This window comes from Gopherus flavomarginatus, chromosome 2, assembly GCF_025201925.1.
Source record: "Gopherus flavomarginatus isolate rGopFla2 chromosome 2, rGopFla2.mat.asm, whole genome shotgun sequence".
In the NCBI taxonomy this organism is placed as follows: Eukaryota; Metazoa; Chordata; order Testudines; family Testudinidae; genus Gopherus; species Gopherus flavomarginatus.
In genome coordinates, this window is record NC_066618.1 from 138,463 (window position 1) to 165,552 (window position 27,090).

General features: G+C 45.6%; 1 protein-coding gene across 9 annotated transcripts in view; it reads right to left on the reverse strand.

The window, feature by feature from the left end:
- Window positions 1-27,090, reverse strand: part of SMARCD3 (SWI/SNF related, matrix associated, actin dependent regulator of chromatin, subfamily d, member 3) — a 245,865-nt gene that overhangs the window by 133,264 nt on the left and 85,511 nt on the right. For 6 of the 9 annotated variants that reach the window (XM_050942683.1, XM_050942678.1, XM_050942679.1 and 3 more), the window contains one exon: window positions 2,465-2,682. In XM_050942683.1, coding sequence (XP_050798640.1) covers window positions 2,465-2,682 — 218 coding nt within the window. The other 3 variants (XM_050942682.1, XM_050942676.1, XM_050942685.1) reach the window with 2 other exon arrangements.

A 27,090-nucleotide genomic window follows, 5' to 3' on the forward strand; every position in this document is an offset into this window, starting at 1 on the left:
CTCTCACTAGACCTAGGGAACAGCTGGAGAAGGAAAAATAACACCCCAGAAATGACAATTAAGGAGGTGTTGCCACAATAATTGCAGGAGAGAAACAGTGACTGGGTGAGCCAGAGCCTAAAGGAAATGGGAGTGTGTACCTGGAGCACCCAGTAAAACTGAAGGAGAGTTACACCACATCCATTCTCCCAGAGTCTGATAGAGGGAAGGGAATTTATCCCCCTTCTGCCTACACTGAGCCTTCCATGGCAAGGATATTTACCCCTCCCCTAAGCCTGCCAGAGATGGTAGGGGAGTTAGTGCGGGAAAAGCAGATGAACTTCTGAGAAGGGGACAGGAGAGGGGAAGAAAACCAGGGTAAAGAATACAATAAACTCCATGGAGAGGAGATATGATCGAGGAAACATAGGGAGCCTTTTGGTGCCTCCTGGAAGGCTTCAGGTGAGCAGAGCTCACTCACTACAACAGAGTTTCAAACTGCAAGAAAATGTGAGGATCAGAAGGTGTTCTCTTCTGCAGTGGGGCCATGAAACAGACTAATTCCCATGTGACAATCCTTGGGAACTGCACTCACTCTTAATCCACTAACATTCTTTCTGCTAGGGCCCTTCTAGGGTGCATCCCAGACGCTTAGACATTCTCAGGACACATTCTTAAAGCTCGCGAGATGCTCCAGTGCAAATACCCCAGACTCACAGGAGCTCTCAGCGCACTGAACCTAAAGATGTAGGTATTACACGCAACCAGAGGTACTGACACCACTATTACACTGCCTGAGCCTGCCAGTACCCAGAATGTTTGCACGACAGATGTGCCATTTCTGCAGGTGAATGTGCCTCAAGCATTTATCAGCCATAAATCTAGGCTTGAGGGATTGGCTCATACTCTGCAAATTCAGAATCTGATGAGTTCTAACCATTTCTGCTTTTTAAATAGCAACTATAACTATTATTTAATTGCCAACAGTGCACTGGGTGTTGTACATACACATCAAAAATGCCCCCCTCCAACTCTAGTTAGTTACTTTCTGTAAATTTCATTAGTAAATTTCACCAGTGAAGGTTTGTAGACAATGAAAAACTCAATACTTATGCAAATACATTTTGCACTAGTGCTCATGGTATGAGTATTCATACTACCAAGCTAAAATCTCTGATTTACCAGCTCCTGTTTATAAAATACTCAGTTAACCAATCAAGGAGCAGAAGTATTATTATGCAAAATAAGTGACCAATCATACACCACAAACAACAAAGAGTTGAAGTCAAAGTCAAAATACGTAGTTAGCAAACACTCTATAGATTGAATACAACTAGGCCCGATAGCCTGAAACATGCACCAAACATTCTAACAACACCAAATAACAAGAAAATTAATAGAAATCAAGGTCTGTTAAGAGACCATTCACAAATGAAAAACTATTCAGTGAATTTTGCATCGTCACAGTCCCTGCTCCAAGCAGCATATAACCTATAAATAAGGCTGTGAGTTTGTCAAAGAGGTCACAGAACTCATGGATTCCGTGACTTTCCGTGATCCCCGTGACTTCTGCAGCGGCCAGTGCACCCGGCTCAAGGACAGCTCAGGCACAGCTCAGGCAGCCCCTGAGCCAGACACACCGGCTGCTGCTGGGGCAGTTTTGAGCCACACACACACACGCACGCACACAGCCCCGCAGCAGCAGAGTTTGGGTGTGGGAGGGGGCAAGGGGTTGGAGCATAGGATGAGGTGAGGTGGGCTCTGGGAGGCACTTACCTGGGGGGCTCTCTGCAAGCAGCGACATCCCCTCCCCCAGCTGCCAGGTGGAGGCATGGCCAGGCAGCTCTGCGTGCCTGCCTCTGCCCAGAGAGCTGGCTTCACAGCTCCCATTGACCGGGAACCACGGCCAATGGGAACTGCGGGGGCGGTGCCTGCAGGCTGAGGCAGCCCGCAGAGCTGCCTGGCCACGCCTCTGCCTAGCAGCTGAATGGGCGGGGGGTGTTGCCACTTCTGGGGAGGCCCCATGTAAGTGTCGCCCAGAGCCTGCCTCACCCTTGTCCCGCGTCCCACCCCCGTCTCCTCCCACACCCAAACTCCGCTGCTGCTGTGGAAGGGGAGGTGCGGAGCCAAGTAGGGAGCATACCGGCCCCACCAACACCCCACCTCCCAGTACCAGTGGGGGTCCCAGGCTGCACGTTGCCGCCCATGCCTCCCCAGCATCCGGGCTGCCCTCCCCCAGCACCCACAGGGCCCCTGGGCAGCCCCCCCTCCAAGTTTTAGTCACAGGTATTTTTTAGTAAAATTCACGGACAGGTCACTGGCCATGAATTTTTATTTGCTGCCCATGACCTGTCCCTGACTTTTACTAAAAATACCTGTGACTAAAACGAAGCCTTTCCTATAAATCCATTGATTTGTTGCCTACATGTTTAAGACTGTCACACAATTGCAAAGGAGGCTGGTTCTTCTCTTTCAGCGCACTCACCTCCGGGTTCGGGTCTGAGTTGCTTGCTGCTGCTGTTGCACCTGCTGTTGCACCTGCTGTTGCTGTACCTGCTGAGGTGCTGTGCGTTTTCGTGTTGGTTCCATCACTGTTTGGGGCATTCCAGGGCGCACTGAGGGGCTTCCAACATATGGTGAGCCTGGGGGACCCATTGGAGCCCCCTGATGGGGCATTCGAGCACCTGATGGCATCCCAGGGCGCTAGGGAGGAAGCAAAACAGAAATAAATGTCTGTTTGGTCACAGTTACTGCAGCAGCAAAGGGGCTGGAATGAAGGCAGCAACTAGCTCCACGGGAGAGACCAGCAAGTTTCCAAGCTTTGACCATTCTAATAAGCACTAGTGCAACAAGACAAAGTGATGGAGTCAGGCCTGGCACTCCCTGGTCATTAGAGGAACCTGATAAGAGTAGGCTGGAGGGTAGTAAGGAAAAAGGCTGGGGTCAGCAAGACATTGAGCAGGTGGGTGAGTAGTTTTGTTTGATAAAATTAGATGTTGAGTGGATGGTTGACAGATCCAGGCCAAATTACTGCAGCATTCTCTCTTGGGCTGACTGTGAAGGTCATGTAGAAGCTACATCTGGGCCAACATGCTGTGGTCTACGTGCTAATCAAAACTGAGGATGACACCATATCACACCATGATCCTCACTTTATGCTGATTGGGCTACTGTGATCAACAGGGACATTATAGCTGGCAGTCAAAGGTGAAACTTTAAAGCCTTGGGACAGAGAGTTCTCCATAAAGGACTTCCACTTCAGGATACACTATCACCAGGGATCAGAATACAGTGAGAAAAAAAGAGTCATCTCTTTGATCAGGCATTCCCCAATAACAGGGGAACACGAGAACTTGGTAACATTTCCTTAAGAATGCTAAAATCTCCTGATATCTCTATTGACTTCAGTGGCTCTGGATCAGACCATGAGATCAGTGCTGTACAAGACACAGCATAAAGTCTGTCCTAGCCCTAAAGAGCTTATAGCCCTCCAGGGAATCAACCCCCAAGATGAATCTCATTTTAAAAATCAAAGCCCAACTCTTGGACACATCAAACTGTTACCCTTATTTATTATCTCAATGGCATGATCACTCTTGACAGAGCATGGTGTATACACCAATGAGTTCTCTGATGGCTGCTGAGTCCGATGCTCAAGTGATGTATAGATCAGCTAACAAAGCACCTGCTCCAGCCACAGGTAGTGGGCAAGTGTTTAACATAAAAGTCCAGGTGAACACCAGCAAAGCCAGCATCTTAGTCCACGCCTCCAGACTAGCTAGCCAGCATACTATACTACCCCACCCACCAACACCAAACCTCACCAGGCTCCCTGCTTCTCATAAGCCGTAGAAAATAGCTGTTCCTTAGATTTAAAGGGGCTGATTGCATTACAGAGATGGCAGATGGCAGAATGTTAGCGTAAAGGTGGGAGGATGTGTGGATAGTAACAGAAAATTATAGGAGGGCTTAGGGGCAGAGGCACAGACAACCTTTGCTTGCACTGTTAATGGGAGGGAGCTAGAGCAGAGACCAGCTCAGAAGACAGAGTCGGCATGGCTAGCAGGGCCAGCTCTTGGTTTTTTGCAGCTCCAAGCAAAAACAAAACAAAAAAGCTGGAGTGCCACCGCCAAAGCAAAGGGCCGCCCCAAAGGGCCAGAATGCCGCCCCTTGAGAAGTGCCTCCCCAAGCACTTGCTTGGGACACTGGTGCCTAGAGCCAACCCTGATGGCTAGTGAGCGCAGATGATAGGGCTGGTATGGGAGACTGACTGTGGGAGTTGCAACTGGGTAAAGGAGAGGGAGGGGGCAGTAAACCAGTAAAAGAGAAGGCTTTGTATAGAGCTGAGAACTTCTTCCCCTGTCCCAGCTTGTACCATTGGCTGAGCTGCAAACACTGTTATGACAACTCTTTGGAAACTATGTCTCTCTCCTCCACCACACTCCCAACTCCCCAAACCCAGCAGTCAGCAAAAGGAAATGGCTTAAAAATACTTCACATTAAAACTTGTATTTAGAATCTCCTGTTGCCTGTCAATCCACAAACTGTGGCTGCCTTCCAGCAAGAAGAAACCGAACTGTGGGCCCTGTTGTTGCCTGTCAATCACCCCAGCTCTGCTGCCCCATGTCCATCCCCTTGGAAACTGCCTGGCCAGAAGAGACAAGATTGTAGGCCCAGCTATCTGTGTCTGGAAAGGACAAAATTATGGCCAGAACTGCAAAGTTGGGTGGGCCAACCTAGTTACTGGCCTATATCCTACTTCTCTGAACTTTCTGTTGGCTCCCCTTCTTCTTGTTGGGCATTAAAACAGTGAGGGTACCAAACAAACAGTGCCCGGGACAGAGGAAAAGCAGGAAAAATGGTTAGTTCCATCCTGGCTGACATCTTCCATTTAAATTCTTATGCCCCCCCACACACTTTTTCCACCCCCTGCTTTGCCTAATTACTTTCTTTCTCCCACCCCCACCTCTGCACCTTCTTCTATGCTGACCTTAGATGTGGAACAAACTCCTAATCCCAGTACATGAGGCCCCACCTTTCTCCCCATTGCAATACCTTCAAAAGCCCCACAAACTACCTACGTAAAATGCCTTCTCAACCCAATATTATCAGAGAGGAGAGGAGAGGACAACAAGGAGGCAACACCTAATCTAACATCCTCCTCGGGGTGTCCTAGTGCATCTGGTCTTCTCTGTGCTCCTGGGGAGAAGGCCTGTCTGTACTGTGTCTTGTGCAGAGCTGAGCACATTGTCAGTGCTGGAGGCCCCTCCAGACAGGTGGCAGCAGCAGCATGCTCCGCACTGCCCTGCCATGAGGTGCTGTCTCTCTCCTTCATCTTTTCCAATCTCTCCTTTCTTCTATTTTACAGCTTGTCCTGTCCTTTGTTTCTCACTCTCCTCCCTTCCAATTCAATCCTCTCACCTCCTCAGTGTCTCTCCTCCTCCCCTTTTCTCAAGCAGTTTCCTCCTGTCATATAGTACGGATGAAAGACGGCACAATACTGCACGTCTCCTGGCTTTAATAAGGATTGTGCTTTTCTTTGCATTCTTACCGCAGACACAAGAGCCCTATTACAAGAACTTCAACAACAGAGTACCTAAAAGGCTGAAATGACAAAATGAGACTCAGGCTGAATCTGTGCAGCTGCAGAAAACTAATCTGAAATGCGGACAGGCAACAGGAGAAAGAAATGAGGAGAGCAGCAATGCCTGAAATAGTCCAGCAAGTTAGATGGCAGTTTACAATGCAATATGGCTGTAAAAAAGCTAGTTCAGTTTTAGATTGCATATGAAGAGCCCAAGGTTGAGTACTGTATTCCAAGTAGAGTCCTCCTGGAGCCCAAAAGAGAGGTACCATGCCTCCCTGCTCCAGGGGGACTCCACTTGGAATGCAGCCCTCAACCCTGGGCTCTTCAATAATGTAAGCAGAGTCAGGATGAGCTCTACCCTGACATTTGGTGATGAATTGTGGTGAGCGTGGAAAAGAACTTCAGGGGCTGATCTTGTTTGCATAGGCACACCCACCCCGCCTAGCATGAGCCCACAGCTGCCCAAATGGTCACTTTGGCTGCTGCGGGATCTTCAGTTTCTCTGTTATTGGGGTAAGAAGAATAAAGTGTTGTTACCCTGATTATGTGAATCAAGGCCAGTGGAACTGTTTTATGACAGAGGGACTCACCATCAACTAAGTAGCACTCACTAGACAAGGGACATGGGTTCCAAAATGCAGTGAATTGAGAGAGGCTGGGGATAGGTGTTTGTACTTGATGGTATAGGCTCTTTGTGAGGGCCTGAAATGCTAATTACATCATCTCCTCCTCTCTTCACTGCTGAATAGCAGAACTAATTTTGATTCTGTTAAGGGTCTAGTTACAGGCTGCAGTGCTGAATTCACTTTGGGCCAATGGTGCACCACCACTGGGGCTCCCCTACAACAAGCAGAATGCACTACGAGCTGAAATCACTAAAGAGATAAGGTTGCTGGGAGCTGAGATCACTGAGTGCTATGTTGACTACTGGGGGAGCCTGAAGATATATTGCTAAGCGGCTGGAAGAGCAGAGCAGTTTGTGAGATGGTTGGAGCGGCCCATGGGATGGTGAGCAGAGCTGAGCAGCGCAGTTTGCGGGACGGTTAGAGCGGCCCATGGGACGGTGAGTGGAGTGAAGTGGAGCAGTTCGTGGTGAAGGCTGCAGCAGAACCCCATGGAGAGGTGGGGCAGTCGGCCTTGGACCATGTGAGGTGCCCCTTAACACCCTGTGTGCCCCTTTCTTCCTCCCCCCCACCATTTCCACCCAGCTGGGGGAGGGGTGTAGAACTCTGCAGATAAAGTTTTGAGACAGAGACTTTTGGGTTGTTGGACTTTGGGGGGGGGGATTTTTGGGTTGCTGGGCTCAAGAGACTCTTGAGGTGTTGGACTTTTGGGATATTGGGGTGATCTTTGGGTGGTTGGACTTAAGACCCTGAGGGGAAAAGGACACTGCCAAACTAGCTTGGGAGTGGGTCTTGTGCTTATGGTTTCTGTTATGAATCTTGTTTGTGGTGTTTCACCAACATACTGCTGCATTGTTTCCCTCCTTTATTAAAAGGATTTTGCTACACTCAGACTCCGTGCTTGTGAGAGGGGAAGTATTGCCTCCTAGAGGCGCCCGGGGGGTGGTATGTAATTGTCGTAGGTCACTGGGTGGGGGCTCGAGCTGGTTTTACATTGCATTATTGAAACGGAACCTCTAAATACTGAACCCAGCCCTTGTTGCTGCCAACTCAGACGGGCAGACGGGTTACAATAATGTAAAGAGATTGACAAATGAGAAGTTTTAAAAAGAACCAAAATGACGAAGTGTCTAGAGAGTGTAAAAGAGCACAATACAGAGTGACTGGGCAACAGCATCCAAGGTGCTGGCAAGACATGATGGCAGCTACTAATAGCTGACAGGTGTGAACAACCACTAGGGTGATATGTAGTGGTATCACTCAGAATAATAGGAGGAAATTAAGACTGTATATTAAAAAACCCTGCCTTTTGGTAAGATATATCTGTAGTGAAATAGTCTCCCAAGGAAGTGGTGAAAACCCAATTGACAGCAATATTTAAAATTGAACTGGAACAAGTATAGGAAAAATGTCTATAAATAATCCTTCATAGCCTCTCCTCTCCTCTCCTTCCAGGATGATTATAAAAGTGACCTAATAGACACTGCCTTCTCTAACGTCTATGACAGAGTTACCAAATAGAAATTTCAGTGCTTCAATTTCTACTCCTTAGAATATCTCACTTCACTTATTTCCAGCAAGCATTCTAGTACTCCAGTTCCCTGCACTATCCTGTGCCCTATAATCAGGGACCAAGTATTCCAGGATTCCACAGCTGTGGCATTTGCTACAGACTCCACCCATCACTGCATATTGGGCAGCACAAGCTAAAATCTTTCATGCACAAACACTGTTTCTAGGATTGTAAGCCGATACCTAGACCATATGCTTTTTGAGGCAGTGATCATCTTTTTTGTGACATAAGGGCGTACAGTGCCTAACGCAATGGGACCCCAAATCTTTAATGGAGGCTTCTAGGCGATACAACCTTTCAAATACATAAATAATAGCTCTTATAGTTACAAAGATAATCAGTACAACAAAATGGCAATCAATTAACATTCTGCCAACTAAGGAAGACAACAAACATAAGAGCTCCATGCACCTCACTGTGGCTTAATTACAAAAAATAATGATGTCAGATTAAACTGCAATGTTGTTGAACTACTGCTTTGCTGAGAATTACAACAGAACTATCCACATAGCCCATGTCCCCATAATTGGAGGGCCCAACGCCAACTCTACTTCTCAATTTCATTCATAGATTCATACAATTTACGGCCAGAAAGGACCAACAAATCATCTGGTCTGACCTCTTGTATGTCACAGACTATTAAAGTTCACCCAGTTACCTCTTTATTAATACTAGTAACTTGTGTTTGACTAAATCATCTCTTCAGAGAGAATTTCAGTCTGTACTTTAAGATATCAAAAGATGGAGATATACCACCTTCCTTGGTAGTGTGTTCCAGTGGTTAATTACCCTCACTGTGAAAAATGTGTATCGTATTTCTAATTTGAATTTGTCTGGCTTCAGCTTCCAGCCTTGGGTCCTGTTAGGCCTTTTTCTGCTAGATTACAGAGTCTTTTAGTGCTCAGTCTTCTCACCCCATAAAGGTACTTATACTCTGTAATCAAGTCACCTCTCAATCTTCTTCTTGATAAACAGATTGAGTGCCTTAAGTCTCTCACTGAAAGGCATTTTCTCCAGCCCTCAAATAATTTGTCTCTCTCTTTTCTGAACCCCCTCCAATTCTTCAATACCCTTTTTTCATAAATTCATAGATTCCAAGGCCAGACGGTGTAGTCAATAGTTTTTTGTCAAGGTCCAAATTTCTTGGTCAAAGTATAGTCAAGGTCCAGACTTCAGAGAAAATAGTAAAAAATAACAATAACGATAACAATAAATAAATAAAAAGATTTCGAGGTCCATTCAAAAGCATCTGGCGGTCCAGACTTGGCCCACAGTCCAACTACTGACTACCCCAATCTAGTCTGACCTCCTGAATAACACAGGCTAAAGAACTTACCCAAAATAATTCCAGTTTGAACTACAGCATGTCTTTCAGAGAAACACAGTCTTTATTAGCACTGATTTTATATTTACTTCCAGATCATTGATGAAAATGTTGAATAGTATCAGAACCAGTAATGATTCCTCCAGAACCCCACTAGAAACACCCCCATTTGAAGACAATTCCTTATTCATGATTACTTTTTGAGAGCTATATGTTAGCTAGGTCTTTCTAGTTAATGTGTGTTTTATTAATTTTGTATCATGCAAATATTTTAATCAGAATGGCTTGAGGTACTAAGTTAAATATCTTAAAGAACCCAAGTGTATGTCATCTCCACACGTAACTTTATCAGACAAATTTATAATCTCAACATAAAATGAAACTGGGTTTTTTTACAAGACTTATTTTCCATAATATCAGGTTGATTGACATCAATTTTGTTCCCATTCTTCAGTCTTTACTGATTGAATCGTGTATCTGCTTCTCCATTATTTTCCCCACAATCCTACTTGCCCTTTTAAAATATTGGCAGAACACCGATTTCAGAGTGGTAGCCGGGTTAGTCTGTATCAGCAAAAACAATGAGGAGTCCTTGTGGCACCTTAGAGACTAACAAATTTATTTAGACATAAGCATTCGCGGGCTAAAACCCACTTCATCAGATGCATGCATCAGAACACCAGCACTTTTTCAGTCGTCTGGAATTTCCCCAGTATTCCAAGATTTATTAAGAACTAATATCAGCAGGCCAGAAGTCTCCTCAGTCAGCTCTTTTACGATTCTTAAGTGCAAGTTTGATTATTTAACAATGTTATCCCTAGCAGATGTTGTTTAACATCCTCCTCAGTTACTGATGGGCTGGAAAGTACTTCATTTTCCTTGTATGACAGAAGTACGTCATTCTGTTTCTTTCCAAATGCAGAATATTTTTGAACACTTCTGCCTTTTCTGCATCATTATTTACAAATTTACCTTCTCCATCTACTAATGGGTATATACAGTTGCTTGGATTTCTTTTGTTCCTAATACATTTTAAAAACTCCTTCTTATTGCCCTTAACCCTGCCAGCAAGGAATTTTTCCCTGATGCCCTCATCTTCATCAATTATACTTGATGACTTCTGGTGATTGTTATCTATTTCCCTCTTGTTCCCATTTGTAATCTACATTTTTTAAATTTCTAATTACTGTCTTCAATTCCCCATTGAACCAGAATCGGCTTTTAGACAAAGTTGTTCTTTCTTTCTTTCTTTCTTTCTTTCTTTCTTGTGGACTCATGGGGTTTTGGCCATCTACTAATCTCTTCCTAAAGAGCTGCCCATTTTCATTCATGTTCTTCTGCCAACATTTTTTCTCCCAATCATAGAAGATTAGAGTTGGAAGAGACCTCAGGAGGTCATGTAGTCCAATTCCCTGATCAAAGCAGGACCAACCCCAACTAAATCATCCCAGTCAGGGCTCTGTCAAGCTGGGCCTTAAAAACCTCTAAGGAAAGAGATTCTACCACCTCCCAAGGGAACCCATTCCAGTGCTTCACCACCCTCCTAGTGAAATAGTTTTTCCTAATATCCAACCTAGACCTCCGCCACTGCAACGTGAGACCATTGCTCCTGGGGGAGGGATAGCTCAGTGGTTTGAGCATTGGCCTGCTAAACCCAGGATTGTGAGTTCAGTCCTTGAGGGGGCCACTTAGGGATCTGGGGCAAAAACTGGTCCTGCTAGTGAAGACAGGGGGCTGGACTCAATGACCTTTCAAGGTCCCTTCCAGTTCTAGGAGATTGGCATATCTCCAATAATTACCTATTACCTCCTTGTTCTGTCATCTGCTACCACTGAGAACAGCCTAGCTCTATCCTCTTTGGAACCCCCCTTCAGGTAGTTTAAGGCTGCGATCAAATCCCCCTTCACTCTTCTCTTCTGCAGACTAAATAAGCCCAGTTCCCTCAGCTTCCCCTCATAAGTCATGTGCCCCAGCCCACTAATCACTTTCATTGCCCTCCACTGGACTCTCTCCAATTTGTCCACAACCTTTCAGTAGTGGGAGCCCCAAAACTGGAGGCAATACTCCAGATGTGGCCTCATCAGCGTCGAATAGAGGGGAATAATCTCCACTTTCCTCAATCTGCTGGCAATGCTCCTACTAATGTACACCAATATGCTGTTAGCCTTCTTGGCAACAAGGGCATACTGTTGACTCATCTCCAGCTTCTCGTCCAATGTAATCCTCAGATCCTTTTCTGCAGAACTACTGCTTAGCCAGTTGGTCCCCAGCCTGTAGCAGTGCATGGGATTCTTCTGTCCTAAGTGCAGGACTCTGCATTTGTCCTTGTTGAACCTCATCAGATTTCTTTTGGCCCAATCCTCCAATTTGTCTAGGTCACTCTGGGACCCTACCCTAGAGCATATCTCCCCTCCCCCACATCTTAGTGTCATCTGTGAACTTGCTACGGGTGCAATCCATATCATCATACAGATTATTAATGAAGATGTTGAACAAAACTGGCCCCAAGACCAACCCCTGAGGCACTCCGCTTGATACTGGCTGCCAACTAGACATCAAGCCGTTGATCACTACACATTGAGTCCAATGATCTAGCCAGCTTTCTATCCATCTTATAGTCCATTCATCCAATCCATACTTTTTTAACTAGCTGGCAAGAATACTGTAGGAGACCGTATCAAAAGCTTTGCTAAAATCAAGGTATATCATGTCCATTGCTTTCCCCGAATCCACAGAGCCAGTTATCTCATCATAGAAGGCAATCAGGTTGGTCAGGCATAACTTGTCCTTGGTGAATCCATGTTGACTGTTCTTGATCACATTCTTCTCCTCCAGTCAGTTTTGCTCAAAATTTTTCTCAATTTTTCTAGCACATACTCTGAGTTTCTGTTTGTCTAATAACTCAGCACATGAATTGCCATAAAGAGCAAAGCAGTGATCCATCATCTCCAATATCCTGTCTCTGAGAATGGCCAAGACCTGATGTTTCAGGGAAGGTGCAACAAGTCCTGCATTAGAGATATGGAATAACTTATCCAAAGGGGAAGTATCTTCATAGGCTCTGTGAGTCTCAGGTTGGCTTATGTTTCAAAGCAAAATGTATATCCCTTTTAAAAAAAATACTCATTTGAATGTAATTTTATATTCTCATTAACTGCGTAACTGTTTAATCGTTTTTAACCTATTATGCTCTTGGGCTCAATGACATACTGTGGCAGTGAGTTCCACAGGCTAGTTACATGCTGGGAAAAATCATTTACTTTTATCAGTTTTAAACTTATTATCTTTCATTTTTGTTGAATGTGCCCTTGTACTTATACACCTCTACCCCGATATAACACAGGTTTGCATATAACACAGTAAAGCTCTGACACCTTGCTCTGAGCAGCGTGTTAAGGGTGCCGGACCACGCCGGGGCCAAAGGGTTTGATAAGGGGCAGAGGGTCTTGGGGGCGGTCAGAGGCTTTCCCCCCTCCCAGGGTCTCAGGGGCAGGAGCTGTGGGATGGCACTTTTGGGGACACCGCAGTCCCATAGTGGCCCGGGAGATTAGTGGGGGGCCAGGAGCAGCCTGCTCTGCTTCCCTCGCCCCAGCCCCAGGCGTGTCGCTCGGGGGAGGAGGCTTGGGGGAAGGGATCTCCCCTGCACTCACCAGCAGTGGCAGAAGCGGAGCAGCCCGGCCCCAGCCCGCTCCACTCCACCAGCTCCCAGCGGCAGCGCTCTGTTTCCCACCGCAGGTGAGTACAGGGGATGTCCTTTCCCCAACTTCCCCATACTCACCTGCGGCGCGAAGCGGAGTGCCGCGGCTGGGAGCTGGCAGAGTGGAGCGGGCTGGGGACGTCTCACTCCGCTTCCCGCCACCAGTGAGTGTAGAGGGCATCCTTTCCCCAACCTCCCCACATTCACCGACAACGGGAAGTGGAGTGCCACAGCTGGGAGCTGGCGGAGTGCCGCGGGCTGGGGCCACGCTGCTCTGCTTCACGCTGCTGCCAGTGAGTGCCTGTCAGGGGGTGGGGGGCTCGATAGGGGTCGGAACAGTCAGGGGACGGGGGGGTTGGGTAGGGGGTGAGGTCCTGGGGGTGATTAGGGAGGGAGGGTCTCAGGAGGGGGCGGTGCAAAGCAAGTTTGATATAACACGGTCTCATCTATAACGCGGTGAGATTTTTTTGTCCCCCAAGGACCGCATTATATCGAGGTAGAGGAGTATTATGAGAAAAAGTAAGAAGCTTGCCTGATTTCCTTCTCTATACCATTTGTTATCTTTCAGGGGACTGGACTAGATGACCTACTGAGGGCCCTTTCAGTCATTCACTTCTATGATTTTATATCACTGTCTTATCCCCTCTATTTCATTTCCTGCATAAATTAAATAGTCCTCATCTTTTCATTCTCTGTTCACAGAGAAGTTTCTTCAGGCCTCTAATTGTCATCATCAATCTCTGAGCCGCCTCTCTTTCTGCTCTAACTTTTTTTGTAGCTAGGATGACCAAAACCAAAGACCATATTCCAGGTGAGAGCATGCCACTGACTCATAGATCAGAAGGGACCAATATGATCATCTAGTCTGACCTCCTGCACAAGGCAGGCCACAGAACCCCACCCATCCAATTTTATAACAACCCCTAACCCAGGACTGAGTTATTGAAATCCTCAAAATTGGTTTGAAGACCTCAAGCTGCAGAGAATCCACCAGCAAGCAACCCGTGCCCCACGCTGCAGGGGAAGGCGAAAAACCTCCAGGGCCCCTGCCAATCCGCCATGGAGGAAAATTCCTTCCCGACCCCAAATATGGCGATCAGCTAAACCCTGAGCACGTGGGCAAGACTCACCAGCCAGCACCCAAGAAGGAATTCTCTGCAGTAACTCAGTTCCCATCCCATCCAACATCTCCCCGCAGACCATTGAGCAGACCTATCTGGTGGTAACCCAAGATCAATTGCCCAAATTAACGATCCTATCATAACATCCCCTCCATATACTTATCAAGCTTTGTCTTAAAGCCAGAAAAGTCTTTTGCCCCTACTACTTCCCTCGGAAGGCTGTTCCAGAACTTCACTCCCCTAATGGTTAGAAACCTTCGTCTAATTTCAAGTCTAAACTTCCTAATATCCAGTTTATACCCATTCGTCCTCGTGCCTACATTAGTACTAAACTTAAATAATTCCTCTCCCTCCCTAATGTTAACCCCCCTGATATATTTATATAGAGCAAGCATATCCCCCCGCAGCCGTCTTTTGGCCAGGCTAAACAAGCCAAGCTCTTTAAGTCTCCTTTCATAAGGCAGTTTTTCCATTCCTCGGATCATCCTAGTAGCCCGTCTCTGAACCTATTCCAGTTTGAATTCATCCTTCTTGAACATGGGACACCAGAACTGCACACAGTATTCCAGATGGGGTCTCACCAACGCCTTATATAACGGTACTAACACCTCCTTATCCTTGCTGGAAATACCCCGCCTGATGCATCCCAAAATCGCATTTGCTTTTTTAACAGCCGTATCACATTGGCGACTCATAGTCATCCTGCTATCAACCAATACCCCAAGGTCCTTCTCCTCCTCCGTCGCTTCCAACTGATGCGCCCCCAACGTATATCTAAAATTTTTATTATTAATTCCTAAGTGCATGACCTTGCACTTTTCACTATTGTATTTCATCCTATTTCTATTACTTCAGTTTACAAGGTGGTTCAGATCTTCCTGAATAGTATCCCTGTCCTTCTCCGTGTTAGCAATACCCCCCAGCTTTGTGTCATCCGCAAACTTTATTAGCACATTCCCGCTCTTTGTGCCAAGGTCAGTAATAAAAAGGTTAAATAAGATCGGTCCCAAAACCGATCCTTGAGGGACTCCACTAGTGACCTCCTTCCAGCCTGACAGTTCATCTTTCAATACGACCCGCTGGAGTCTCCCCTTTAACCAGTTCCTTATCCACCTTACAACTTTCATATTCATCCCCATCTTTTCCAATTTAACTAACAGTTCCCCATGCGGAACCGTGTCAAACGCCTTACTGAAATCTAGGTAAATTATATCTACCGCATTTCCTTTATCTAAGTAATCCGTCACCTTCTCAAAGAAGGAGATCAGATTGGTTTGACACGATCTAACTTTAGTAAATCCGTGTTGCAATTCGTCCCACTTACCATTGACCTCTATGTCCTTAACTACTTTCTCCCTTAAAATTTTTTCCAAGACCTTACATACTACAGACGTCAAGCTAACAGGCCTATAATTACCCAGATCACTTTTATTCACTTTCTTAAAAATAGGAACTACATTAGCAATCCTCCAGTCATACGGCACAACCCCCGAGTTTATCGATTGCTTGAAAATTCTCGCTAACGGGCTCGCAATTTCACGCGCCAGTTCCTTTAATATCCTCGGATGGAGATTGTCCGGGCCCTCCGACTTCGTCCCATTGAGCTGTTCAAGTACGGCCTCTACCTCAGTTGCGGTAATATCCACTTCCATATCCACATTCCCGTTCATCATCCCTCCATCATCGCTAGACTCCTCACTAGTCTTATTAAAAACTGAGGCAAAGTACTTGTTTAGATGTTGGGCCATGCCTAGGTTATCCTTAACCTCCATTCCATCCTCAGTGTATAGCGGCCCCACTTCTTCTTTCTTTGTTTTCTTCTTATTTATGTGGCTGTAGAACCTTTTACTATTGGTTTTGATTCCCTTTGCAAGGTCCAGTTCAATGCGGCTTTTAGCCTTCCTCACTTTATCCCTACATGTTCTGACCTCACCAAGGTAGCTTCCCTTACTGATCCTGCCTTTCTTCCACTCCCTGTAAGCTTTCTGCTTTTGTCTAATCCCCTCTCTGAGTTGCCTGCTCATCCAGTTTGGCCTACAACTCCTGCCCATGGTTTTTTTCCCCTTTCTTGGGATGCAGGCTTCCGACAGTCTCCGCAGCTGCGACAAAGTAATTCCAGGCCTCCTCCGCATTTAAATCCACTAGTTCCTCCGTCCAATCCACTTCCCTAACTAATTTCCTTAACTCTTTAAAATTAGCCCTCGAGAAGTCGAAAACCCTAATCCCAGATCTACATTTGTTTATTCTTCCATCTAGTTTGAACTGAATCAGCTCATGATCACTCGAACCAAGGTTGTCCCCTACCACCATTTCTTCTACGAGGTCCTCACTGCTCACCAACACCAAATCTAAAATGGCATCCCCTCTCGTAGGTACTTCAACTACTTGATGAAGAAATCCATCCGCTATCACATCCAGAAAAATCTGACCCCTATTATTCTTGCAAGCACTCGTCCTCCAGTCTATATCCGGGAAGTTGAAGTCCCCCATAATCACACATTTCCCCTTTGTGTTTACTTCATTAAAAACATTAAAGAGATCTCTATCCATATCCAAATCAGATCCCGGCGGTCTATAGCACACCCCAAGCACTATCTCAGGGGAAGCTCTAGTTGCTTTTTTACCCAGTGTGATTTTTGCCCAGACAGACTCTGTCTTATCCATTCCATCGCTTCTTATTTCGCTACAGTTAATTTCATCATTGATGTACAAGGCTACTCCACCACCTTTGCCTTTCTTCCTGTCTTTTCTGAACAGCACATAGCCTTCAATACCCGTGCTCCAGTCATGAGTACTATTCCACCAGGTTTCGGTTATCCCTATAATATCCGGTTTCACTTCCTGCACCAGTAGCTCCAGTTCCTCCATCTTGTTACCTAGGCTCCTCGCATTAGTGTACAGACATTTTAATTTTCGGCGTTTGGCGTCAGTGACATTCTTTCCCCCGTCGTGCACAGACCTTCTACCACCAGCATCACCCGTTACTCTGGTTTCTACTCCACTATTCCTCCTTGGATCAATTCTTTGGACCGCAAGGGTATCCCCTCTCACTTTGTTTACTTCCCTCTCCAGGTTATATTCCGGCGTGGAGATCATATTCCGGCGTGGAGATTGGAATATTTTCTAGATTATTCTCCATCCCATGTTTTACACATGCTAATATTTTGCTATCTTTCTTGGTGACTGCTGCATATTAGACAGGCCACTGTGATGTCCAGGCCTTTCTCCTGAATGGTTCCCTCAGTTAATCTAAAACTCAACAATGTATGAAGAGTTTTTTGGCAAAATCTGCAGATTAAAAATTAGGACTCAACTCCATTTCCAGATAACTATATATTAACCACCACCACTCCTTGTATGGATTCTTCTGACACCATACTCCATTGTTAGCCTTTAGCCAAAAGGAACACTGACCACCTATCCCCCTTATCACTTATTTATATTGTGGTAGTGCCTAGAGACTCCAGTCCATTGTGCTAGCTACTGTACAAATGAATAAATGAAAGAAATAAAGAAACAAAGAGTCCTTGCCCCAGAGCACTCAAAGTCTAATTTTATGACCAAGTTGATAAGCAGACAAATGTGGTGTGGAGGTTGGGTCAAGGGGACAAAGTAATAGATGGGTATGTTTGCATAAATTAGCAGTCTCAGTATCTAGCCAATACTAGACACTAGAAATGATTAGTAGGCATCATGCCAAAAATAAATTTTAAAGAGGGATTTAAAAGAGGAGTAGTTGGTGGATTTACGAATTTTAACAAGCACAACAGACTAGGTGGGGAAAAGAGCAAAGATACTTATGGGAAAAGTAGGTAATCCAAGCTGGTATCAAAAACATTGCAGGAAGAAACTTGATTTGATAGGGAGGGAGGGGACAAATGAGGGACAGGCTTACACAAGAAGACATCATTTGCATTGATACTGACAAAAACTTGACAACAGTTAGCTGATGGTGTGTCGTGGCCACTGCCTATCACCAATATTATTTCATTGTTTCCTTGTACTCCCCTGTCTATCTGCATCCATCCTTTGTCTTAGGCTGACATTATAAACTCCTTGGGCAGGGACCATCCTGTTGTACTGAGTTGTGCAGCACATAGCACAGTAGGGGGCCTGGCCCATGACTAGGACTCCTCGGAACTACAGTTATGCAAATAATAGTCAGAAGACGGTTGTGTTTGAAAAGGTGGAGAAAGGGGACCAGTGAAGGGACACAAAAAGGAGGGTGAATAGGTCAGAAGCACAGGACAGGAAGATAAACCTCTCAGCAGCATTTTGAATTAACATAATGAAGCCTGGGTTGGCAGTGTCAAGGCTAGAAAGGAAGAGATTACAGGAATCAAAGTGCAATGTGACAGTTGCTTTGGCAGGATGTACCAGCAAAAAAAAAAAGCTGGATCTTTGAGAGGCTGTACAAGAAGAAGTGGCTAGATTTAGATACTGCCTGTATACATGGGTTGAAGGAGAGGGTGGAGTCAAAGATGACATGCAGACCAGAACTGAGTGAGAGGGAGGACTGTGGTGGTGTCCACAGACAGAAAAAGGGAGAATGGGGAAAGATTATTATTAGCTCAGTTTTGGCCAAGCTGAGCTTAAATAATGGCTGGACACCTTACAAGGAAATGTCAGAAAGATAGCCTGAGAGGCAGGATTGGATAGAGGCAGACAGTTTATCAACAGACAAGTAGATCAGCATAAAGATGGTAATTAAAGCCACGCTTTTGCATAAGAGCACCTAGAAATAGTGTGGAGACAGAAGAAAGGAGAGGAACAAGGATAAAACCTTGGTAAATGCACAAAGAGAAGGGAAGAGGAGGACTCACCAAATAAGACATTGAAGAAGATATGAGGGAGAGAGAACCATAAGAAGATAGGAGACAAAGTTTGAGAGGGACCCAATTTAAAGAAGCTGGGTGTGATCATCCATGTCAACGACCACCAAGAAGTTAAGGAAGATGAAGATGGAGTACATGCCTTGAGATTTGGCTGAGAAGACGTAATTAGTGAAAGTAATTTGGGTGGAGTGGAGAGGGTAGAAGCCAAACTGTGTGAAAGATGGAAACAAAGCTTTCTCATTTGAGAGGATCTGGCCACGGAGCATATTTTTGGAGAAGATCAGGTGAACTGAGAGTCTGACAGTCTTCAGGAAACACTGCAAAACTTTCCTCTTCAAAAAAGTCTTTCTACCATAGCAAGAATGGTGCCAAATATCAGAGGGGTAGCCATGTTTGGTTTTGTGGATACACACTAACACGGCTACCCCTCTGATACTTGGCACCAGGCAAGGCACTGAATTTAGCCATATGAAGTGAAAATCCATCAACTTCATGAAAAAACTTATAAAGATACAGACAGATATCATCTTCCTCTCCAAGTGCAAACAGATGGACATTATACCAAATGAACTGAAGGAAAAAAAATCCATTGCAATTGATAAACTACACTGACTATGGTGAGAGATTGTGCCACACACTCTCAAAGAAACTGAGGAACCACCTGATCTGCATCCTGTACAGCAGACAGGAGAAGATCAAGAATGAGCTCTCAAAACTGGAGACTCTCATACAAAACCAACCTTCCACACAAACTACCATGTGGCTGGACTTTACAAAAACGAGACAAGCCATATACAATGCACACTTTACAGCTCTACAGAGGAAAAAGGACAGTAAACTATCTAAACTCCTACATGCCACAGGGGGCTACAACAGTGGTACCCTTTACTCACCTAACAATATTGTTAATCTATCCAACCACACACATAGCCTGACAGAAGAGTTTGTCCTATCTTGGGAACTCTCTTTCTGCCCCCTAACCATCACACATGATACAGTTTTGCAGTGATCCAGAAGCCTATTTTTGCTGTCTATGACTCAGGGAATATTTTTCAACACCCCACTGAACAGCGCACTGACCCACAGGAACCCTCCTACCATCACTATAAAAAGAAGAACTCAGCATGGACTCCTCCTGACGGTTGAAATGACAGACTGGACTTCTACATAGAGTGCTTCTGCAAACGTGCACAGGCTGAAACTGTGAACAAAGAGCATCATTTGCCCCATAACCTCAGCCGTACAGAACACATTGTCATCCACAGCCTCAGAAACAACTCTGACATTATAATCAAAGGGGCTGACAAAGGCGGTAATATAGTCATCATGAACAGGAAGCTGTCAGGCAACTATCCAACACCACATTCTACAGACCACTAGTCTCTGATCCCACTGAAGAGTACCAAAAGAAACTACACCATCTGCTCAAGAAACTCCCTGCTACAGCACAGAAACAAATGTACACAGACACACGCCTAGAGCCCAGACCAGGGTTATTCTATCTGCTACCCAAGATCCATAAACCTGGGAATCCTGGACGCCCCATCATCTCAGGCACTGGCACGCTTACAGCAGGATTATCTGGCTATTTGGACTCTCTCCTCAGACCCTACAATACCAGCACTCCTAGCTATCTTTGAGACACCACTGACTTCCTGAGAAAACGACAATGCATTAGTGATCTTCCTGAAAACACCATCCTGGCCACCCTGGATGCAGAAGCTCTTTACACCAATATTCCACATAAGGATGGATTACAAGCTGTCAGGAACAGTATCCCTAATGAGGCCATGGTACATCTGGTGGCTAAACTTTGTGACTTTGTCCTCACCCACAACCATTTCAGATTTGGGGACAACTTATTCTTTCAAGTCAATGGCACTGCTACGGGTACCCGCATGGCCCCAGAGTATGCCAACATTTTTATGGCTGACTTAGAACAACGCTTCCTCAGCTCTCATTCCCTAGCGCCCCTCCTCTACTTGTGTTACATTGATGATATCTTCATCATCTGGACCCATGGGAAGAAGGCCCTTGAAGAATTCCACCTGGATTTCAACAATTTCCCATCCCACCATCAACCTCAGCCTGGACCAGTCCCCCAAGAGATCCACTTCCTGGACACTACAGTGCAAATAAGTGATGGTCACATAAACATCACCCTATACCAGAAATCTACTGGCCGCTATACTTACTTACATGCGTCCAGCTTCCATCCAGGACACATCACATGATCCATTGTCTACAGCCAAGCCCTAAGATATAACCACATTTGCTCCAATCCCCCAGACAGAGACAAACACCTACAAGAACACTTAGGAAGGAACAATCAGTTTCACACATACAGAATGGGAAGAGACTGTCTAGGAAGGAGTAAGGCAGAAAGAGATCTAGGGGTCATAGTGGACCACAAGCTTAATATGAGTCAACAGTGTGATACTGTTGCAAAAAAAGCAAACATGATTCTGGGATGCATTAACAGGTGTGTTGTAAACAAGACATGAGAAGTCATTCTTCCGCTTTACTTTGCGCTGGTTAGGCCTTAACTGGAGTATTGTGTCCAGTTCTGGGCACCACATTTCAAGAAAGATGTGGAGAAACTGGAGAGGGTCCAGAAAAGAGCAACAAGAATGATTAAAGGTCTTGAGAACATGACCTATGAAGGAAGGCTGAAGGAACTGGGTTTGTTTAGTTTGGAAAAGAGAAGACTGAGAGGGGACATGATAGCAGTTTTCAGGTATCTAAAAGGGTGTCATCAGGAGGAGGGAGAAAACTTGTTCACCTTAGCCTCCAATGATAGAACAAGAAGCAATTGGCTTAAACTGCAGCAAGGGAGATTTAGGTTGGACATTAGGAAAAAGTTCCTAACTGTCAGGGTAGTTAAACACTGGAATAGATTGCCTAGGGAAGTTGTGAAATCTCCATCTCTGGAGATATTTAAGAGTAGGTTAGATAAATGTCTATTAGGGATGGTCTAGACAGTATTTGGTCCTGCCATGAGGGTAGGGGACTGGACTCGATGACCTCTCGAGGTCCCTTCCAGTTCTAGAGTCTATGAGTCTATAAGATCTTTATCAAGCATTCTTAAAACTACATTACCCACCTGGGGAAGTGAGGAAACAGATTGACAGAGCAAGACGGGTACCCAGAAGTCACCTACTACAGGACAGGCCCAACAAGGAAAATAATAGAACATCAATGGCCATCACGTACACCCCCAGCTAAAACCTCTCCAGTACATCATCAACCATATACAACCTATCCTAGAAAACGATCCCTCACTCTCACAGACCTTGGGAGGCAAGCCAGTCCCCGCTTACAGACAGCCCCCAAACCTGAAGCAAATACTCACCAGCAACTACACACCACACCACAGAAATATTAACCCAGGAACCAATCCCTGTAACAACCACATCAGCCACACCATCAGGGGCTCATTCACCTGCACATTTATTAATGTGATATATGCCATCATGTGCCAGCAATGCCCCTCTGCCATGTACATTGGCCAAACCGGACAGTCTCTATGTAAAAGAATAAATAGACAAAAATCAGACATCAGGAATGGTAACATACAAAAGCCAGTAGGAGAACAATTCAATCTCTCTGGACATTCAATAATAGATTTAAAAGTAGCCATACTTCAACCAAAAAAACCTTTAAAAACAGACTTCAAAGAGAAACTGCACAGCTAAAATTCATTTGCAAACTTAACATCATTAATTTGGGCTTGAACAGGGACTGGGAGTGGCTGGCTCATTACAAAAGTTTTCCCTCTCTTGGTATTGACACCTCCTCATCAGTTATTGAGAGCGGACCACATCCACCCTGACTGAACTGGCCTCGTCAACACCAGTTCTCCACTTGTAAGGTAACTCCCTTCTCTTCACGTGCCAGTATATTTATGCCAGTATCTGTAATTTTCACTCCATGCATCTGAAGAAGGATTTTTTTTACCCACAAAAGTTTATGCCCAAATAAATCTGTTAGTCTTTAATGTGCCACTGGACTCCTCATAGCAAGAATGACATTCAGGGTGTCGGTATCCCCACATACCTCAAACACCACCACCCCCCACTAACAAACCAACCAACCAAAATAAACGAAAACACTACCCCAGCAAGAGCTTTTATCCCAAACAGAGAGGAGAGGCACAGACTTCAATAAATCCATTTGGGACTTTCTTACTGCCGTTGATTTTACATGAATGGGACTCAGATACTATGGTGATGATCAATCGCTCAGATAGACAGAGATCAAGGCAACAGTAGTTGAGGAGGCAGGTAGAGTCAAGGGTTACTTTTTATGATAGGGAAGACTAATCTGTGCTTCTATTGTAAAGGGAAGAAGCCCGGGGAAAGCGAGAGATTCAAGAGAAGGGCAAGGGAGGAGATGAGAGTGGAGGTGAGAGAGAAGCAAGCAGGAAGCAATGGGGTCACTGGGACAGGTGTACAGGTTAGAGGAGAACAAGCAAGAAGCCTCAATTTCATTGATGGAGAGGGGTCAAAGGGGTGAATGGGGCAGAGGAGGTCCTGTCAGATCTTGAAACCAGGGAAAAGCTGCACTAAAGCAAGTCATGGTGCAAAAGTGTCTACACCAGGGGCTTGCACAACTATAGTTACACAGTCTTATGACTGAAATCCCAGTGCAGACAAGGAAATAATTTCCTTATACCCTTCTTTGACAAACTACATCAAAGGCTCTTTGAAAGTCCTAATAAACAGTGGAAACCAGTTCCCTTGTAACCACCATTTTGTCAACACCCTCAAAAATTTCAGATATTGAAGAGACCTGATTCTCCTTTACAGAAGCCAATTTTTCTCTATCACATCATGTCCATATAGGTGTTTTACCATAACCATTTCTGCCAAACAGGTATCCCTAATCCTCTGACTGAAAGAAGCTGGGACTGTACAACAGTGGATGGATCACTGAACAATTGTCCTGTTCTGTTCATTCCCTCTGAAACCTCTGGCACCAGCCACTGTCAGAGACAGAATACTGGGCTAGATGGACAGCTGGTCTGACCCAGTGTGGCCATTCTTATGTTCTTTATCTTCCTAGTACCACAGAAAAGTTAATTAGTCTGGAATTACCAAAAAAGCCCTTGGAAACTGTAAAAAAAACACCCCACATGTCCGTCCACCCATCTGCCTTCCACCAGACCATCTCTGTATGCTCACCCACACCCAGATGCACACCCATCCACCACCAGGCCACCCCGCAAGCCTGCCATACGCTACCAAGTCACACCCATGTGCACATCCACACACTCATCTGCTGCCAGGCCACTCCTGAGTGACAGACTGTGAGCTCACCAAGCTGCCCCCACATGCCAATGCACCTGCCACCAGGCCACCCCATATGCCTGCTTACCCCAGGCTGCCCCCATCTGCTGCCAGGATGCTCCCACATGTCCACCCACCCCACGTATTCCCACTCACCCACCACTAGGCCACACTTGCATAACTGCCAATTGCCATACCGCCCCCGCATGCCTGTGCATCTGAAACCCAGATGCCCCTGCCCACATGCCCACTCACTACCCCCCCCCCCCCCACCAGGCCACACCTGCACATCCACCCACATATGCACTGCCAGGCCACTCCACAGGCCAGCCCTGTATATCAGGTGTATTCTCATAATATATTCCTTAACTAGTTCTGAAGGACACAAGTACAATGGTCATCATCTCTCAGTTCTCACACAAACAACATACCATTTCAATGTCCCTAGCCTTGCATATCTCACTGTATCTAATGTTTTTAAATTACAAGTTACACTCTAAGCAGCCAGGATTGGCATGTCCTGAATTATGGAGACACTTAGGGAATCTGAAAAGGGAGCGCTTAAGATTCCTGTGATCTTGATATAGAAGCTCTTAGCTGATGTCTTGGAAATGTCATAGCAGGAAACTCTCAAAAGAGAAAGTACACATGATCACTGAAATTCATTCAGCATTTGTACTTCTAGGACTTTCCAGTACTCTGATGTTTGCTAAATTTAAAGTCTCCTTAAGAAATCCCAATGTCATAAGCTGTGATTGTTCTCAATCACTGGCAGGAGCATCTAAAGAACATGTTCTCCAATAAAGGTGGGACAGGGGCTTGCAATTCCCCATAAATGGGGAGCTGGAGTGCCAGGAGGTCTCCAAACACTGCAGTAATCTTAAAAAGATTTAATGATTCCTTAAAGCATAGCACCCAGACCATCTAAGATTCCCTAACCAATGAGTGCCTACAGAATGCTAAGGATCTGTAGAGCTAATCTCTTAGAACCCCTCAAAGCCACCTGTTAGGCAGCCAGAAGATACAGGAGAGCTAAGTATAAGACAAGTACCAGAGGCAGCACCATTCAAGGTTTCATTGGGTTTTCATCTGAATTAAAAAACAAACACCGCACAAAAGTTTGACAACAGAACCGAGTGTCCAATGAGCCCATTAGGGTCAGATCCAGTTCAGAGCCTGCACTGTGATCAGGTTCAAAAGCAAACTATTCACCATTCATGGAAAGTCAAGAGCAGAAATTGCAGCACACATTCCCCCAAACACAACCCTGCATTACCAGTGACTCAGTGCATGTTCTGGGGGCTTCACAGATCCCTGTGTTCTAGCTATACGGCATTTTGCCGAAGCCCCCAGAAGATACTGTAGGGGCTGCTTTCAGCCCAGCACAGAGCCTCTAGTCTCCACTCACTCCTCTATTCAGACCAAGCCAGCTCACTAACTTTCCCGACTCACCACCCCATGGACCAGAAACTCAAAAAGTTTGCTTTTCGTAGCTTTGCGAGCCCCTCCTGTAACTTCATCTGTAGCCATCAGGGTCTGCTCAGCCTCTCTCACTCTCTCTCTTCCTCTTTCTTTCCCTTTTCTGCCTTTTTCTCCAACTCTCCCCTCTGAGTCCTGCTGGGCTCTCACACTTCTAATAGAGCTGAGTGAGGAGGGGGCCCCTTCAGGGCTTTCCTGACGGCCCACTCACGCTAATCCTCAGCTGCTGCATTCCTCAACTGATAAGCCAGAAATAGTTTGTGCTGCCGGGTTCTCTGTGTTTACTCTGCAGGGACAGAAAATCCAGCTTTTTAAACCTCTCTGTCCAAACAACAGCGATAAGCAGGAGGCAAATTGAAAACACGTCTGAGCTTTTTAGTAGCAGTACGGCAACCTTTCCTCCTCAGCATGAGGGGATGGCAAATACTGAGCAATGGCAGGGGGGGCTGGGAGGGCAGGGCTTAGGCAATGACATGAAACTCACTGCCTCACAGAGAGATTTTTCCAGTTGGAAAATGCACCAGGCAAGCAGTGAGAAACAATGGCTTTCCCCTGCTCCCACTGCTCCTCCTGCACTGTATTTCCAGGCCTTTTCCCCAGAGACCGGGCAGGCAGCACACACAAACATTCACTGGCAGCATTTCCAGCAAATAAGACTGCAAACTAAGCCCTTTGGACAAGAAAGAGAAATAGCAGGAGAGAGAGAGCTGGGAAAAGAGAGAGAGGGTCCGTCTGTGTGCGTGTACAGAAAAAGGACACAGAGAAGCGGAGTCTGTGAAAAAAGGAGTCAGTGTAGCACAGAGCTGGTGACTGGAGCATGCTGCTTGATTTGCTACTCCCCTTCTACAATACTCCCATAACCTTGCCAGGGTGACCTGCCCTTATTCTTACATACTAGAGTGACAGACACCTCAAAGGTGATTGATAGGCACAAACAATAACCCAGTGGGTGCCATTAGGCATAAATATCAAGCCAGATGTAACAAAGAGCCTAATGTATACAAGAAAGCATGTCTTGCCCAGGAAATAATATCTGCATACCATGGGGAACATGGAGTATAGCTGCCACGCCCATTTAAGTGAAAGAGAAAGAAGAGATGGGTAAAGTAAAGAGACACTGACTATGGATTTTACATATGTATGCAGTGTTGTTGTAGCCATGTCGGTCCCAGGGCATTAGAGTAACAAGGTGGGTGAGGTAATACAGATTTTATAGCCCATTTCATACTGCAGATGCCCTAAGACTTCACCAGAAAATGTGTTGGACACTGGCAATTCAGTGACTGTAGACAAATATAGCAGCCATTCCCAACTCTGCAGGGCTGGCTCTTCCATAATGGTAGAATGGACAGAGGTGGCCTGGGGCAGCAATCTGCTTACTGAGAGCTTCTTGGTGTCTGCAGCTTGAGAGGGGTTGACATTTCACTGTTTGCCTACCACAGCAATACAGGAGATGTTGCCAGGTTACAAGAGGGGTTTATCCTATTCTTCTGCTGGAGAGTCTTGTTTAGGGGCTAAGAAATGTCTGATCAGACTATGAGCAGGGAAGTAACCGGATCTCAAATATGTCACTGCCTAGACCAT